Source organism: Barbus barbus (assembly GCF_936440315.1).
Source record: "Barbus barbus genome assembly, chromosome: 23".
NCBI classification, from domain to species: domain Eukaryota; kingdom Metazoa; phylum Chordata; class Actinopteri; order Cypriniformes; family Cyprinidae; genus Barbus; species Barbus barbus.
Window position 1 is genome coordinate 29,417,485 of NC_136751.1, and position 19,452 is coordinate 29,436,936.

The 19,452-nt window shown below is 32.2% G+C and overlaps 1 protein-coding gene across 1 annotated transcript in view; it reads right to left on the reverse strand.

Annotated features, from left to right (window-relative positions):
- Window positions 1-19,452, reverse strand: part of unc13c (unc-13 homolog C (C. elegans)) — a 154,667-nt gene that overhangs the window by 34,992 nt on the left and 100,223 nt on the right. Inside the window, exons 19-21 of the mRNA XM_079373504.1 lie at window positions 8,888-9,014; window positions 6,519-6,615; window positions 2,254-2,397 (exon numbers count right to left, since the gene is read on the reverse strand). Of these exons, the coding sequence (XP_079229630.1) occupies window positions 2,254-2,397; window positions 6,519-6,615; window positions 8,888-9,014 (368 nt within the window). The remainder of the gene's footprint in view (window positions 1-2,253; window positions 2,398-6,518; window positions 6,616-8,887; window positions 9,015-19,452) is intronic.

Consider the following 19,452-nt stretch of genomic DNA (forward strand, 5'->3'; position numbering starts at 1 on the left):
AGGACTCATATTTTAGTTAAAACATCTTAACGATGGATTTGTTTCTTATAAGCACACAGCTTTTGTCTTCTCCAGATGTTAACTGATGGACTGGAGTGGTGTGGATTATTGTGATGTTTTTATCAGCTGTTTGGACTCTCATTCTGACGGCACCCATTCACTGCAAAGCATCCATTGCTGAGACACTGATGCCATGCTACATTATTTTTTCTAATTGTTTCAGTACTGATCAAATATGACTGATCAAAATGACTATACTGTGTGGAAACAGTCACCAATAAAGCACTCTGTGTCTAAGCTGAACTGAGGATGGTCTGTATATCTGATCAAACATTCGGCTCTGGCATCAGTGATTTACCATCAATCTCAAATATTCCTGTTAGCCTTCTACATGCAGCCGCTTAAACAAAATGCTCACATAAACACACAGTGTGATGTTTAGTAAATCAAGGAGGTTTATCCGCTCTAAACCTTCATTAAATCCATCTGCAGACCTTTATCCGAACCCTGTCACTGCCTGCTAGAGCTGATGAGCGTTCACTGCAGTAAATCACTGTAAAGAGTAGGTAAATACTTGCACCTGATGATTGAAATTAATTCCTTGAAGTTGAAGCATGTAATGCTTGACGTTAAAATACTACTAATATTCAAAAGACACCTATCCACCTTATTCCTAAATGTGGAAGCAAGCCTATGGGCAAGACTTCCGGTTCATTAGATGCTATAGGGATATAACAAGAAGAATAACAACATGCAGTAAACGGTAAATCTGTTTGCATTACAAACCAGTGTGTTCATAATTCAGATAATACACTAAAATAATATGGTAAGACACACCAGTTTGCAGTATCAAGCAGCAAAATGAGTGGTTTTGTACAGCTAAAAATAACTGGAAGCAAATGAGACCAGAAGAAATTACAAACGGCCGCGTCCATTTTTACGTGAGGAATAAGGTGGTTAAATAAGCCATGGTCACCTCACGATTCGATTCGATTCTTGGAGTCACGATCCGATTCCAGAACAATTCTTGATCTACTTTTTTCAACCCTTATTAATTAATTAGTTTACCCAATTGAGAATTTTAAAATCCGTACATTTACATATCCTTACATAAGTAATTAAGTACTTTTTAAAATAATTACAAATAAAAAAATAATTAAAACAGTTGTATGTTAAGAATTTTAAACTAATAGCCTATAATCTCAAAACATACTAGCAAGTAGCAAATAATAAAGAGGAGCATAGAAACATAACAAAAAACAAACAAAGAGTGCTTTCAGTATTTAAGATTATCTGAACGTTTTCCATTCAAGAACTGCGAGGGATTTTTCTTCATCTTTCCCTGCTAAAAAAAAACAATAGAAGCCTAATAGAAAACATCACAGAAATTCTAATGGTTTCCATTAAAATACCATTATAAACCATTCCAGTAAAACCATTACAAAATTCCTTTTTGTTGTGTGTTTTGGGCATTTTTCCAATAGGATTTAACATCCCACCAATAGAATCCATCACATACCAGTAGACAGCATTATAAAAACTAAGCTCAGAATCAATCCAGAATCGTTTGAGAGAGAATCTTGGATAGATTTTTTCTCCCACCCCTAGTTTCCACAACAAAATTGAAACAGCACAACAGTTTTCAACATTGATAATAATCATAAATGTTTCTTGAGCAGCAAATCAGTATATTATTATGATTTCTGAAGATCATGTGACACTGAAGACTGGAGTAATGATGCTGGAAATACAGCTGCAGATCACAGAAATACATTTTATTTTAACATATTCACATAGAAAACAGCTGTTCTAAATTGTAAAAAGATTTCACAATTTTACAGTATTTTTGATCAAATAAATGCAACCAGACATCTTTTAATAACATTAAAAAATCATACCAACCCCAAACTTTTTTTTAGCAACACTATAGTGCTTTCAGGCAATGCAGGTCTGGATTTTTCTGTTTCAAAGCTCTTCCCATCATTTGTTCATCATTTTATGCTCTCAGCTGCCTAGCAACCGTATGACACCCTACAGTTAGAGTAATGCTGCTTGGCGGAACAACCATTTATTGTGATTATTATTGTTAACTCTTTTTTGAACACTGGTATCTTTCATCACACTGCCACAGGCTGCGAGTTGCATAGATTTGACATCTTTAGGGGTTAGATTTTATAGATTTTTTTAAGTGCATGGCAAAATCTCCAATGCACAGCCTCAAGTGACATCCTTTCTCTTTGGATTCTGTCTTACCTTTGCAAACCTACGCATGAAGTGAGCGAGCGCTTGAGGGTTTGGACACTCCAGCTTCTTAATGATCTCAAAGCTTTGGTTGAGCTGTGTGAACACATCCACCACCGAGCAGGAGAAGAGAGCATGTTCTGACGTCTGCTGGAACTGCAATCAAAACACCACAAAAGAAGCATTAATGATCATATCCAGTACCGCCGCTCCCTAAACGCAGAGTACACAGTTTGCGTAGGGCACAACCTGAAGTGCCATTCCCGCATCCGCACCCGCGAACGCTCGCACCTGCTGAATGCAAATGATCATGGATAACTATGCCCGTGAAATGAATCACAAATTCCATTACAAACATTACAAACCATCAACTTTTAACCATGAAAACCATTAAAAAATAGTTTTGGGATATATTCCATTAGGCTTTAGAAGGTGACCAATTACCATAACCAGTAAAACCATTACAAATTTTGTGATGGTGTCTATTTTTTTTTTTTTTTTTCAACATTAAATGTTATTACAAATGCCTGCAAAAGGAGCCAAAGGCCTGGTATTTGCTGCTAAGGTCACTGCACACAGAAAATTTAATCCCAAATTTTCGCACGTTAAAAAATAAATACCACCTCACGTTGTGTCAATCATGTTTGCACAATGCCTCCGAAACGTTCGTCCGTCAAAAAACAAAAATCAGATCAGGTTCGATTTTCTGCGTTTTCGCATCCGTAGCATGCATTTCGATAGGAAAGGATGGGGAATACGAACCTATACTCAGTGTGCAATGACCTTTACACTTACAGGACAATCATATCCTTGTCTAATAGGCTATTGACCAAACATCTAATTCAAATATCCACTTAATCTCTCATTTGTGGCCACCTTTTTGCTATAGATGACAGAGCCTCTATAATTTCTTCAACAAAAAAACATGTGGACATCACAACCCTTACAAAAATTAACCATGGATTTCATAGTAAAACTGCTTAATTTTCTTTTGCGTGATTTCTGAATGCTTGAGAATATAAAATCAGATAATAATAGCCATAGGTAACTGTCTAGAGCTACAATTGTAATTTGTAAATAATACAATTTAATTACAATTTATTTATTTACTTTTACATTTTATTAAAGTTCTATTTTGACCCCTATAGTAGGTGTTTTTGTTTACTTCCACAATATTTAAGGGAGGGGGCACAACAATACAATCCTGCTGAGGGCACCCATTTGGCCATGATCATATCACAACAATGTTATCCTTTTGTGTTTCCATAATTTCTACATAACAAGAAACAAGGTTCAAGAAGAGTTTTACAGCCTGATTCCAGATTGCCATTAAGTTCTAGTATGGTTCTTCACAGTGCTACATTTTCAAGGATCCCAGCATGCCTTTATTTTTCCTTTTGTTTATAGAATATGCTACCTCAAAAAATTTAATTTAATGAACTTTAATTCACCGTAACGTCACTCCAAAATAGCTTTTTTTATGTTCACAAATTTGAAGTCAGTAAGATATTTTATGTTTTAATACTTTCAATCCAGCAAGGCATTAAATGGATCAAAAGACATTTATAATGTTACAAAAGTTTTCATAAAAAAAAAAAACAACAACTTCCAATCCAGAATTTATTTAGCTATTTTCAGTGGCTGACTATAAAACAAAATCTAAAAGAAAAAAACATATTAGATTGTATTATATTAAATATATACATAGATTTTTATATTATTGTGCGTGTGTGTGTGTGTGTGTGTGTGATATTGTTTGAAAGAGAAAAAATAATACTTTTATTGAGATTGGGTACAGACAGTATGACAGTAAAGACATTGATTATGATTGTTATAGATATAAAACCTGATATAACCGTATTTTCTTTTCAACTTTCTATTCATCAAAGAATCCTGAAAATATGAATGTCTCACCATTTCCACAAAATATTCGTCACAACTGTTTTCAACACAGATGATAATCAGAAATGTGATCTGTATTTTATTGATCACAGCAGTTTAAACCGTATTAATACTTCACATGGTATTGCTTGTTGAAAAGAAGCCCTGAAGCTCAGAAGCTGCCAGGAGGCACTGAAGATGTTTTTAAGCAGCCAGTTCTGGTATGATTCACAGCCGTTGGGAATGCCTGCCAACATAACCTATGACACAATTAACCTGCGCTTCTGCCCTTATTCTCCAGGCGCTTCTGCCAGCAAACACAAGCCTAATAATCATTAGACAATTAACTGAGAGTGCTGCTCCATTAGCATCTTAATGTAGAGTTGAATCTCTCAAGACTTGAACCCGAGCGCAGCTAAACATCTAAACACAGTTAGCAACTCTCTCTGCTCATGTAATCTCAGAAGCAGCGCTGGAGAAAAACACAGTTCTGGTTGCTCTGAAATACTAATCTGCGTCTGAAATGCTCATGTGCGATTACATTTGTCAGTGTCACATATCACATACAGTATAATAACGTGGCCGTTCATCACAGCATTGGCCGATATTAAGAGCACTAAATGATTTGTGTTTTTCAGGTGAAAGCAATTAGCATGTAAAACCAATCTCGCCGGTGATTTGTTTTCGCCAGCGAGGGGAACATTGAGCAGCATGAATGTGTGTACAGTAACAGCAGCTCATATTCACATCAGAAGTTATTTCAAAAACACTCATCAGCCTAATGCTTCCAATTTAGCAGTTTATCCACACGTCTGAATCCATTCATCGTGTCGGAGCTGAGGAAGAGGAAAACAAATCGCACTTCTCTATGAATTCACAGTGCAAATGTCATTAAAGATGAAAATGTCTCTAATATTCACGCTCGGATCCAAAGAGAGAGAGCTTATTGAAACTGAAATTGTTCAACTGCTGCCTTAAACTGAAGAATGAATGCATTTATAACACATATTGTTTTAATAGTGATTTTGACTTTAGTTAACGCTTTGTTCTAGTCAGAATGACCTATGTTAAATATTTTTTTTATTAATTTTAATTTCCACATTTACTAATGCATTATTAAAATCAAAAGTTGATATTATTCAAAAAAATCAAAAGTTAAAATGTTAATATTATTTAACGGACCAGAGCTAACATGAACTAACAAAGAACAATTAAAATTTTATTAACTAACAAAGATTTAACAAAGCATTAACTAATGGGACCTTATTGTAAAATACCATTTAATTTAACACTTTCAATTCAGCCAGGCATCAAATTGATCAAAAGACATTTATAATGTTACAAATGAAATGTTTGTTCCGTTATTTAACAAACGCTCATCCTCCTAATGCTTTAAATGTAGCAGTTTATCCGCACGTCTAATTAACAAGCAGTGCATGACACCAGATCAATAAGACTTATGATCAATCAGTTTCAAAAAGCAATACAAAACCTGTGCTTACTGAAAGTAGACAAAAAGATTGAATACAAGATTTAGTAATAATATGGCATAACATGAAATGTATAAGCAATTGTTGTGCCCAATGCAATAACATTAACTAGCATTTTCCAGAAAAAGAAAATCCTCTTCCGGTGAAAATGACTGGAGCACAACATGAGGGTTAAAGAAACACGGAAACTGATATTGATCATAATTAAGACGCAACTGTGAATGTGGATTGTGCAATTTATTATGCATGCATTTGTGTACTGATGATGAATAATTGTGAATAGCTTGCCAAAAAATACTCATTTAGCTGGTTTACAAGGAGACAGGTGACACTTTCCATTATTATATGTGCAGAATGAGAGTGATTAATACAGAAATAAATCATTGGTAACACTTTAGAATAGGGAACGCTTATTCACTATGACTTTTCCCTCAATACATTCCTAATTTGCTGCTTATTAATAGTTAGTTGTTAAATTTAGGAATTGGGTAGGATTAGTGATGTAGAATAAGGTCATGCACAATATAGCATTAATATGTGCTTAATTACTACTAATAAATGGCTAATATTCTAGTGATATGCATGCTAATAAGCAACTAGTTAAGAGACCCTAAAATAAAGTGTTACCATCATTAATCACACAAACAAAGTGTATCCTTTGCACTAAAAATGTCCCGTCTTTGTCGGGATGCAAAATCAAGAGTAAGAAATAAACTCATCCGGTGCGTTCACTTCATCCTGACCGTCATTTAAAACGTAAGTAGGAACTTTGCAGGGGCTTCATAAAAGCAGAAGAGAAATGCAGCGTTTAGTGTTCATGTGAGGTTTAGATGGTAACTGCAGCATTAGACTGTTTGCCCATTTACAAATGAAAAGCTCTACAGAAGCAAAATGCCAGAAACTCACCCCATCTTTTTTATCTCTCTCTAGAGCTCCGTTGAGGAAATCCATCGCTACGTCTTCATTTTCATCCAACCACTGGATAACAAACGGCTCGAACCACCTGCAGAGAGAGAAGACATCACAACACAATCTTCAGATCCAACGCCATGGGCTGAGACTGTAGAAAAACTCTGCCACACATTGTTCTGCTCTTTAGACACTGTATGCATCAGCTTCACGCTGTGGGATTTATCACCCTATTTGATCATTCAGAGACAAATAATGTGCCAAAGTTTCATGCTTAGCGTTTTAAGGGTCTGAATGATCCAGGGTTATTATAGGCACCTAATATTATTCATTCAATATACATACATTAATCAAATGTGTATTGTATTCTATTTATTTAGTTATATAATTATTTATATTTTTATTTATACCCAGATGCATTTTGCCTGTTATTCATAATTTAAACAGATGCATATTGAACGTATTCATTCATTCTTTCATTCAATATACATGAATCAGATGCATATTGCATTTATTTATTTACATGTACATACTCAGATGCATATTGCCTGTTTTACATAATTTAATCAGATGCATAACTCATTCATTAATTCATTTATTTTGTTTTATTTTATTATTTCCTTAGGTCAGTTCATTTTAATATCACTTATTATCTAATCTTCTGTTATTTCTTTCCTCTATACTGCAAAATATGCAATATTTATACTGTTAACATACTACCACAATATTTTCATTAATTGACATGAAGCTAAAATAAAATAAAATAAAATGTTTAATTAAACAACTTAAATAAAATAAAAATGTCAAAATCCCAAAAATGACTAAAACGACGCTAAAATAAAAAAAAGATACTTTAAAATAAAAGCTAATCACACACACACACACACACACACACACACACACACACACACACACACAGTAAACATATACAGAAGAGGTTGTATAAGGATGTTCAAGACTTTCAGCAACAGTAAAGACATCCTCTAAAAACATTTAACTTGCATTAGACAAACAAGCATTCACTGAACATCGTAACAGACAAACAGAAATGAGCCAAACATATTTTTAAATCAAGTGAAGCGTTGTGGACGGCCGGTGGCATGCAGAATCACACTAATAGCTCTGCTAATGTAATGAACCTCAGCTAGCTGTTTACTCAGATCTGTACGGATTGCAGTAGCTCACTGTTATTGACAGTAATAAGGGAATTAATATGATGACATTTACCTCTCTATCTTAAATATTGATCTGGATTGCTCTATGTGAAGGTTTCCTCACCACTCAGGAACAGTCTGACATCTGCACTAGGAGGTGTAATTTTTACAGCCATTTCTCGTTTGCAACATGTCTCGGAATGTCAGGACAACATTTAGCAGATGCTCTTGCCGACATTTATTAGTTTGAATGCAAGTTGTTTAACCCACAAATTCCTTACTTAATTTAGTCATTAATTTCAATCATGAATCAATTAATTAGTATATTAATTTAATTCATTTAAAACTGAAACATACCTAAAACCTTTGCATTATTCCTTTGCTGCTTTGAAAATGCTGGCATTTCCTTCAGCAAATGCAATCTGTTTTTTTCTCCTGTCACTTATGTTAATAAATACGCTGTGCGGATCTGGATGAGATTTTTGATTGACAGCTGTGTGGCTCTTCCCTGATGTCCCGTCCCGCCTGTCATCCCGCCTCTCCACACTCATAACTCACATTAATGAATGAGTGACGTTTTGACAACAGACAGCAGCCAATGAGAGGCCAGCATGTGTCTGCAGATCCAGGACAGATGCATGATGGGTTATGAATGGATGGATCAACATTCCCTGTAAAAGTGATCCAGTGGCACTTTATGGAGGAGGTGAAATTCAGACAAGAAAAAACTTGAGAAATAAATTTTATACAATTGAAAACCAATTTATGAGTTACTTGTAATTAATGCAAAAAAAATGCAAAAAATATATATAAATATATATATACACACACACATTAGAAATATTAGAAATGATGATAACAATAATACCCCATTCAAACGTAATTAATAACTTAAGTAATTTATTTCAGTCATATAGTAGATGTGATTTTGCACCATTACACTGATGTAAAATTGTTAAATGAGACAGTTTGCTGTTTAAAATTGTCATGACGACATCATCATAATAAAAAAAATTATTTTTTTTCTAAACTAATGCAAAAATGTGTGTGTATATATATAGGCTAGTATTGGTTTGTTGTTGATGGTGTAAGGTAACTAGTTCCTCATGCCTTAAACCTGCAAACTGGAATGGAGCTTGATTTTTGTTTATATCAATGATTTCAGAAGAAACCTCCAGACTACGCGAGAGTGAGATGTGAAGGGAAACTCACAGCGAATACTCTGGAGGAATTCCCTTAAAGGCAGGCAGGTCTCGGACGTACTCGTTGTGGAACCATTTGACTTTGAAGTGCAAATTCATGTACTCCGTGCTCTTGCATAGACGATGCTTGTCATGTTCTGCAAATGAAGAGAAAAAAGAGAAGAGAAAGAGTCATGAGTAAATTATGAATCATGCACAGAAACATACTGGCTTTACTGTCTGCAGACAACCTACAAACATCCCAGCATCACAACTAAAAATAAAACTACAATTATAAAACACTTTTTTAGTCAATAAAGCTGAAATAAAACAAATATAAATATTAGTTGAAAGACAAACTAAATGAAAATGAGAAATGTGGTCATTGGAATTAACTGGAATAAGTTTAGGTCAAAGCATTCAAATTACTAGCCAAAAATAAACTAAAATTAAAACTGAAATAAAAACTTAAACGTGATGTTTAAATAGTAAGTAAATTAATATAAATAAAATAAAAAGTAAAACTAATTCAAATATAAAATAATATTATACAAATGTAACTATAATAGTATAACAAGCATATATAGTATATAAAAAAAGGAAATCTTTCTCATAATTTTCCATTGAAAATAAGAATCTAAAAGATTTGTAAATCAAGACGCACTGACTTGAGGAGCAAAATCACATGAGACATAAGTGAATTTATGATTAAAAGATGACTAAATACCTGCCAATAGGCTCAGAAAAATCAACTTAATTCGCAAGACTTCATTCTTTATTGACAGATATTTGTTTTTTAAGCATAAACACACTTCAGATTGTTTGGTTTCTCAGAAAACATGATTTCATATCTTCAAATTTAATCTCAAGTAAATGAATCCTGATATAAAGATATTTGTACTAGAAGACAACATTTTTCAATTATACATTGCAATTTGTTTTTTCAGCGCATGCATCATTTAATGCCATGACGTCAAAAATGTAAGCCTTTCTGCACCTATTTAAGACATTTTAAGGCATTCATTTGTAAAAATGTGAATTAAGACCTGCACCTGAAATGATTTACTAAAACAGCACGTGAAACCATTATAAAAGGAAAACCATAACTGAGATGTTTTTAATATCTCAACTGTTTACACAAGACACTGAGATTAAATAAAGAGCAAAGAGTCTCCAGACAAACAATTGTTTGAATAACATGTCGTGCACAGAAGAATTGTTCACAATAACATCAGGAACACGTATTAAGCAAGTAAACATATCAAGTTTGCTTTCACATTGACAAAAAAGAAACATCCTCTCAGCCTAAATCATTCCCCGGGGAGCTTAAAGAACCAGACAGGACAGAGGAGAGTGAAGAACTGATCAGTGTTGTTGTTGCAGAAAAGATGAAAGCACACAAACCTGTCCACATGTGTGGATACGACACTCCTGTGAGACTCATAATAATAAAGGTCAGAGAGGATTGTGGGAAACCTCCAGCAGCTGCTGGTTCTAATGTTAATCCACACACAGCAGACGAGCGTCTGACAGCCATTAGAGGAGGAATGACAGTGAGTTAGTTTACTCAACTCCTGCAGTTGTCAGGTGCAGGGAATAACATGCAGCTAGCGTGAGGAGAGACGTCAACATATACAGTATGTGCGGTAAACTTGAGGACAAATCCCCTCTGACTGACACGGAGGACTCGTATTGACTTAATCACAGCAGCACAGTGTTACCCAAACACAGCACTGCAGAAGTTTGCAAGTGGTTCCGTAACCATATATGGAATACTTGATTGTGATTGGTCCATTGTAACATTATGCAGTCAAACCTATTTGCATAATGACACTAAACTGACACTGGGATCTTTTTTTTCTCATATACACTACCGTTCAAACGTTTGAGGTCGGTAAGATTTGATCAAAAATACAGTAAAATCAGAAATTTTTTTTAAATATTATTACTATTTAAAATAGCTGTTTTTTATGTGAATGTACGTTAAAATGTAATTTATTTCTGTGATCAAAGCTGTATTTTCAGCATCATTACTGCAGTCTTCAGTGTCACATGATTCTTCAGAAATCATTCAAATATGCTGATTTACTGAAAAAACAGAAAAAACTGCATTTATTACAATTTTTTTGTAACATTATAAATGTTGTTACTCTCACTTTTGATCAATTTAATGAATTAATAAATTGTTTCTTTAAAAGAAAATCTTACTGACCCAGCATGTAATACTACATTTGAACATGTAATAAAAAAGACATAAATTGTAATAAAATATAATTTATTAACATTTTTTAGTAAAATATTTATTTTTAATCAGTTATTACATTTTAAATCTTATATTAAATATTTACACACAATATTTATCAATATTTTTTTTTTTGTAAGTGTGATAATATACGGTCAGCCACTCATTATACAATAATATCAAAATAAATCCTGACGTGTTTTAATTTCACAATAATGTCCACTGTGTATGCTTTGCATATCAATTCTTTACATGAAAACAATAGTAAATTATACCATAATATTGGACTCTACAAATGTGCAATTGACCAATCAAAACCTTATAAAGAACATATTCAAACAACATGAGCGCTAACAACATCACATCACTGTGATAACAATAAGATATGATTAAGCTACAGGCCACCTTCTTGAATATTCACCATACGATATCAAACATTCAACCCATCAGACAGCGGTTGTCAACATCTGAATGTAAGTGTCAGTTAATAATTAATAAGGCATTAGCTGCTCTCATTCATCACTGCACTGTGAACTTCTGATTTCAAGGCCTTCGGCTGAAGTGATACGCTCACGTCTCTGACCCGCTCTGACCAAACCTCCATTCACATGAGCTTTAAACAGCTTCCCAAACACCAACCGCTGAAGTCTGGAAGCAAAGATCATGATGCAGACATGCTGAGTTTTTACTGCTGCTTATGACTTGAAAATTCAGAATTACCATAATTATAGGGTTACTCAAAACTCATCATATCTTCAGAGATATTTAAGCTGCTGCTATTTTTGTTGTTTTACATGACATTATAATGAGACAAATCACACATGCATTAATGTCAAAATGAAAGCAGTCAGCTACCTTTCTCTACAATATGTTTCTGGTTACACAATGCATGTTTTTAGAGAAAAATTAAATCAATTAAACAATTTCATAAGATCCCATCAGGATTATTATTATAAACTGTATCCACAACTGAAACATTTTTGTGAATTGATATAATGCTGAAATAAAATATAAACATAAACAATTTTTTTATAAAGAAAAAGAAACCTTTTATGACTTTTTGCATTGTGATATTTATAACCGCATGCACATTTGAAAATAAATAAATAAAACAAAAATAATAATAAAATGTATTTTATTTAATACAATTAATCAATCAATGAACGAAAAAAAAAAGCTAAAATAAAACTTCCATTTTAGATGAAAATTTTACATTTACTGAAAATTAGAAATGTTGCTAACTGAAATAAGTTGAAGTTGAAGCTGGAAATAAATAAAATCAAAAACTAAAATTAAATTAAACCTAAATAACATTAAAAAAGCTCATAAAAAAGGACATAAGATTACTAAAAAATTAACCAAACTTAAAAAGAAAAGTCTAAATATTAAAAGTACAATAGTAAACATAAAATACTGAATTAACACTGATTCCTGCTGTACATTATTTTCAAAATCTGTCTTTCGAAATCTGTCTCGTTATGGAAGAGAAATGCAATATGGATTCAAGTCCCACCCTACTGTACAATATTTGCTGCTGAATATTTCGCTCTGGAAGTCATTATTGAATGCTGTCATTAACACGTTCTGCAAACACTGAACTCTAAGACTTATGACTGAAGGAGTCTCGACTGGTTTATGCAGCTCTGCATTTCCATAATGCTTCATATGTTTTCCAAACCCCCATAATGAACCACATTAATAACACCTGCTTATGAAACATGTCTGCATGAATTATTAAAATGAACGACTAACTCTTCTGGCAGCTCATTGTTTCTCGGAGAAGTTTCATTCCTGAGTGCTAAATCTTGCCATATTGTGTGGATGTGCCGCATGCCGATAATTGCACGTTTATCTTAAAGGAGCCGTGCTTTTTCTCGGGGAAGAGCCTGAGGGATATCAGATACAGTCAGGATAAAATATAACACATCATCAGCAGAAACGCCTCTCACTTTAACATCAAAGCGTTCATAATCCATAGTTTCCAGCACAAAGAGCAGCCTGATAAACACCTGCTGCTTTCCTCCATTTAAATCCAGCCGTCTGTCATTTAAAGCTATTCTGTGGTTTGTATGGAGAATAAAGCTGTAAAAAAACTCATTTCTGTCTCTGTTCGCTGAAACAGAGAATCTCATGAAACCTGCCAAGAATATGTCAGGGTCATATTTCACTCCAAAAACAACAAAGAAATTAACATCAATATTTTGCATAAAAAGAGCTTTTGCTTTGTGGGAAGAGAAAAATAATAATATAAAAAACGAGCAAACAATACAATTAAATGCTGATAGACTAGTGCCGCCCAAAGTTATTTCCCGTTCTATAAATATTTTCAGATATTAGTACATGTTGTATTTATTCTGCATAATACATTGTGGTTGCATCTGTTGTAGTTTAATATTTATAATAAAATTGTGAATTGCAGTACTTAAAATCAGCATGAGAAAAATCATAATAATCATACTGAAAACTCAAAAGTAAAAAGTTCAGATCATGGTTGCTATAATGAACTAAAATAAAACAAAAACAATAAAAAATAAAATAAAACCTTCAAAAATAAAATAAATAAAATGCTAATATTTAACTTGAAGTAAAATAAAATTAGATTAAAGATTAGTAAAGATTAGTTAATTTTATATTTATTCAGTGTAATACATTTTGGGTTTATTTGTTGTAGTTTAATATTTATTATACAAAAAATAGTGAATTGAAGTAGTTAAAATCAGCATGAGAAAAAATAATTATAATAATCATAACGGAAACTCGCAAGTAAAAAGTCCAGATCATGGCTATTATAGTTCATTAACTAACTAACTAACTAAAATAAATAAATAAAATAAACCATCAAAAATAAAAATTAAAAATTAAATAAAATAGTAATATTTTACTTTAAATAAAATAAAATATAAAAAACGTTTTTTTATTTCGGCTAGTAGCAACAACATTCCTCATTTTAATTTAGTTTACCTTGGCGTAAAATAACTAAAACTAAAATAAAAAGTAAAAAAAAAAAAACTATATAGACATATATAAATGTCTAAAAATGACAAAAAAGAACAACAATTGCTCAAACTTTAATTAAAATTAAAATGAATTTTTATCAAATATACCAATAAAACTGAAAAAAAAGTATCTCAATTATACTATAGCACATTTCTGTCTGACTTTCATTACTGTAGCACACCTGGAGCAGTGTTGATTGTTTCGTCTACATTAGGTGAAATGTGAGTCGGGTCAGTCCTCAGCATCCTCTGCTGGTCTGTCTTTCTGTGACTGTCCCTCAGTGTGGTGTGAAGAGGTGGGTGTTCAGAAGAGCGATGTGATGCTCTCTGACAGCGGCGCTTTAATCACTGCTCCCGCAGGCTAACAGAGTCAGCAGCGCTTCAGACACACGAGAGAGCCAGCGCACCTCCACCGGCTCCAGCAGAACAACACAAGCTCCTTACTCTCTAACCAGAGATTTCATACTGACCATTAGTTTAGTGCTCATCAGCATCAGATGACCATCAGAGTCTAAAACAATACCAGAGCTTTACTTTGGTCATATATTTGGTCAATAATCAGTAGGTGCATCCAAACCCCAATAATAATAATAATAATAATAAATAATTATAAAAAATAAAATGTGCTAAATTAAACTGTTATTATTGTTTTTGTTGTTGTCATTTTTGTTGTTAATAAAAATACATTAAATAAAATAAAAACAAAATATTTTTATAAATTAAAATTATAACTTAAATTATAAATACAATCATCATCTTCTTAATAATAATAATAATAATAATACACTAAAATAATAAATAATTGTTAAAAAATAACATTAAATTATAAACATTTGTTGTTGTTAATAAAATATTAAATAAATAACAAAATAAATATATTTTTTTAAACATTAGTTTAAAATATACAAATATAAATACAATCATTGTTAGTAATATTAATAATAATAATAATAATAATACATTAAAATAATAAATAATTATTAAAAATAAAAAGTTTTAAGTGATAAACTAATTTATTGTTGTTGTTGTTAAATTATATTAAATAAATTAAAACAAAATATTTTGTAAAAACATTAAAATGTACAATTATATATAACAATAATAATAACAATAAATGCATTCAAAATAAAATAAAACAAAAGTCAAAATCCTAAATTATAAATATCTCGTCTATCCTTCTTATTCTTCTTATTATTATAAACACACACTAAATACATAAATTATTAAATCAATGAATTATTATTAGTTTTAGTAGTAATAATAGTAGAAGTATAGTGCCTTTAAAGAACAAGGACATCACAAGATGAGAAAATAAAAAATAAACAGACAACAAAGTGATCAAAGACATAGCTGATAGTTGATGTAATGAATGAATAAAACAAAATTGCATCACATTAAATCACCAAATTGCTCTTGTGATCATTAACAATCCCAAATCGATTTACCAGTAATAACAGCCCTCAAACAAACGCCGTCTGTGTGCTCGGGAGCAGAAGGCATTGTGGGTAAACACTGGGATGGATGAGGGTCAGAAGGGTCCAAACAGAGGAGAAGAGCTGCTCAGATGAAGCATCACACAGACTCGTCAAATATCACACCCGTCCTAATAAAACCCAATGCAATACATGCAAATCATGAATGACTCTCTCTGCTCTTCTGCTAATGGCTCTCAATTATGAATACATTAAGACGTGCCATCTATTCATGACGGTAGGCACAATTACTCAAGCCAAATGAAAAGTACAGCAATAATAAGCCGTGATAATGAAATCCTAAAGTGAAATGTGTTTTGACAGCTCATCGGCAGCTTTCACGTCTCTCCTGAAGAATGATGCACATGCAGACCTCGCCATCATCTCCACATGAATACATAAGATCTACCTTTTAACAAGCTCCAGTGAACTGTTAAAGATGGTGAGAGCACATGATATCTGCAGTATTTTAGCACTGAACAAATCATGCAAACCCGGTCGTGCATTATGCATTTAAACAAACTGCAGTTTCCATGTTACGCCCCATTCAGAGAACAAATGACTAAAATAGTCACGCGCTTTGCAGCAGCTTTACAGAAAAAACATGATATTAATGTTAACAGCATCTTAAACATTAATACACATTCAGCTGGGCAATAATATAGTTCATATTTTGTGATGATAAAAGCAATCAAGCAGCTGAGATTTGCTAGACAGTGTATATCATCCTATGTGAGGATAATGTATGTACTGTATGTGGATGAAGCTACATGTACTTATATATCCAACTATATATGAAGAGCTGAGTGATATAGTAGGTGTATCTAAACACCACCACCACTACCTGTAATACTAATGTATTTATGATTTCATATGATTATTCATTATTATTATTACTACTATTTTTATAAAATATTTAGAAATAAATAATACTAATAATAATAATTTATTTAATTATTATTATTAGTAGTAGTATTACAATTTAAATGAAAAACTAAATCATAACACATTTATTATTAATATTATTAAACATAGAAATTAAATATAAAATAGTAAAATGTAAAATTATTTATCATTAGTAGTAGTAGTATTAAAATTTAAATAAAAAACCTAAACCATAAAAGTATTTATTATTATTATTATTATTTAATACATTGAAAATGAAACAAAATAAATTAATTTAAAAATAAATTACAAAACAAAATAAGTGTGTATATTATTATTATTATTATTATTATTATTAAATATATACTAAATAATTAAAATAATAATCAGACAGATAATTCATAAATATTTTATTTTATTTATATTTTTTGTACAAATGGAAAAGCTTCCCCACACATAACAGGTTCTGTATATACTGTATATACTATTCTGGATATACTCCCCCCCCCCCCCCCCCCCACAATTTTCTCTCTTGTTTTTCTTTGTGGATCAATTCCTCTGAAAACTTCTTTCAGAAGTAAAGCTGAATACACACTCTTTCAGACAAACAGAGTTTGATTCAGAAGAATAAGGCCTCATATAATTCATCTACGGTGGACGCAGAAGAGCTCTGAAGGATCTCATTATCTGTGCTTCATCATTTCAGTTCAGCGGCTCATAAAGACGAAGCTGTAGTTTTGATTAAGATTTCTCTGGGAGGAATGTATTGATTACTGAGGTGAAGCGCTGATATTAAACACCGAATGCAATCGGTGCACGGATATGTCTGTCTTAATGCAATTATCTCATCGGTGGATTCATGTCATGTGATTCATTTCTGCCTAACGCAGGTTTGGATTCAATTCCACACTGGATGTGCATGCGGCCTGCTCAACTGCTGTCTCTATCTCATGAACACACAACTATAATACACTATCTATTCACCACACTCACTCATTTTCTCATTTCTAATTTGCACATACTTGACCCGTACATATATAGTTGTCTATATTATATATTGTGTTTTTGCTGTTTTGTACATTGCCTATTTGGATATTTGTATATTATTCTTTTATTACCTGTGTCCTGTCCTGTTGCTGTCTCTCTGTTGCACTGTGGAGCTTCTGTCACTATAACAAATTCCTTGTATGTGTAAACATACCTGACCAATAAAGCTCATTCTGATTTATATCAGAGTTTATTTCCAAATCACTCATAACCGCAAGAGACTCAATCCAACAATGTTCACACTTCTCTTTTCCATACGATGACAATAAGTAGGCTGTCAAGCTAAAAAAAAAAAACGAATTAGTTATATTTATTAATGGAACAAATATGGAATATATTAATAATACTGAAGTTTTACAGTGCTTTTATTGTGCTATTTTGACATTTTTGGACATTTGTAAAGAAATTTTAGAAAGAAAAAAAAAGAAAACATGCTATTACATAAAATAGAGTGTTTTAAATATTAATAATAATATATCATTATTATTATTATTATTATTATAAATAATAATAATAATACTATAAAATAATATATAATGATCAATATAAAATAAAAATTTATTAATATTAATAAATAATTTGTATTGAAAATAAAATGTAATATTTATAAAATTTTATAATCATGATTATCATTAATATTATCAAAACATTATTTATGAATAAATGTATCATTAGTAGTAGTGATTCAACAAATAAACAAACAAAATGTGTCTGTATGCATGTGATTCTGCCTTCGAATTTGGCCAAAAGAATCGGGAGTGTGACTCCAAAGCGTCACAATATATGACCACAAGATATACAATTTAAAGACATCCCACATAAATATCACAGCTGTTTAACACAGAATATGTGCAATTATCCAGTCATGTTTGTACAGATGATGCACGCACGCGCACGCGCACACACACACACACACACACACACAGTAGCCTGCTGATTGACACCAATCATGTTTTACAAAGACCGTCTGTGGTGCTTTCAACACAACCAACCTGCTTGTTTACATTGATTGCACACACATGCAGTGGGAATTAACACACACACACACACACACACACACACACACACACACACACACACACACACACTGGTTAACACAATCAGCCCTGCAGATGCTCTCTGAATCTTCATGTTCGGCTGCCAAACAACTAAAGCCTGTCAGACACAGTCGGAGTCGCAGTCAACACTTTCTCATTTTGTTTGCAGAACAGGTCATGTTTTTACCTGCAGATAAAACTTGTGACTTGAAAAGTCACGCTGTGAACTCAAAATCGAATAAAACAATTCATGCATAAATGTTAAAACTCCTAAAGGAAAAGTTTGTGAGCTTGCATACAAATTTGCTGTTGTGATTATTAGTTTTTTTTTCAACTGCTTAAACACAAAATCTTTACTTGTCTCACAATTTCTGAAAGCTGACTCTCAAACAGCAGAAGCACACATCAAATCTGCAAAACCAGACACTAGTTCTCAGCCTTTGACTCAGTTTTCAATTTCATAAAACACTTTTTGCAAAACACAACACACAATTCTCTATGTAACACAAATCTAACAGGAATTAATATTATGTTTGCTTTCAAGATGTGTTTGTGATATTTTGAATGCAGTGCTTCATTTAGCAAGAGATGTGAGGCATTTTGCATTTTGTGTGTGCAATTCTTGGATTTGTGTGTATTTTATAAAATATAAAATATAAAATAAATATTAAATATAAAAATATTAAATTATTATTATTATCATTAAATATATATTAAATAAATAAATAATCAGTTAATTTAAAAAAAAAAATTTTTTTGTAGATCAGTTCCTCTGAAAATGTTTCAGACTTTCAGAAAAGTTTGTGAGCTTGCATACAGACTTGCTGTTGTGATCAATTACACACAAACCAATGACAGTGATATCAAATCTGATGCAGTGTGTCATGAATGTGAACATGCACAAACGAGTCGCCTCT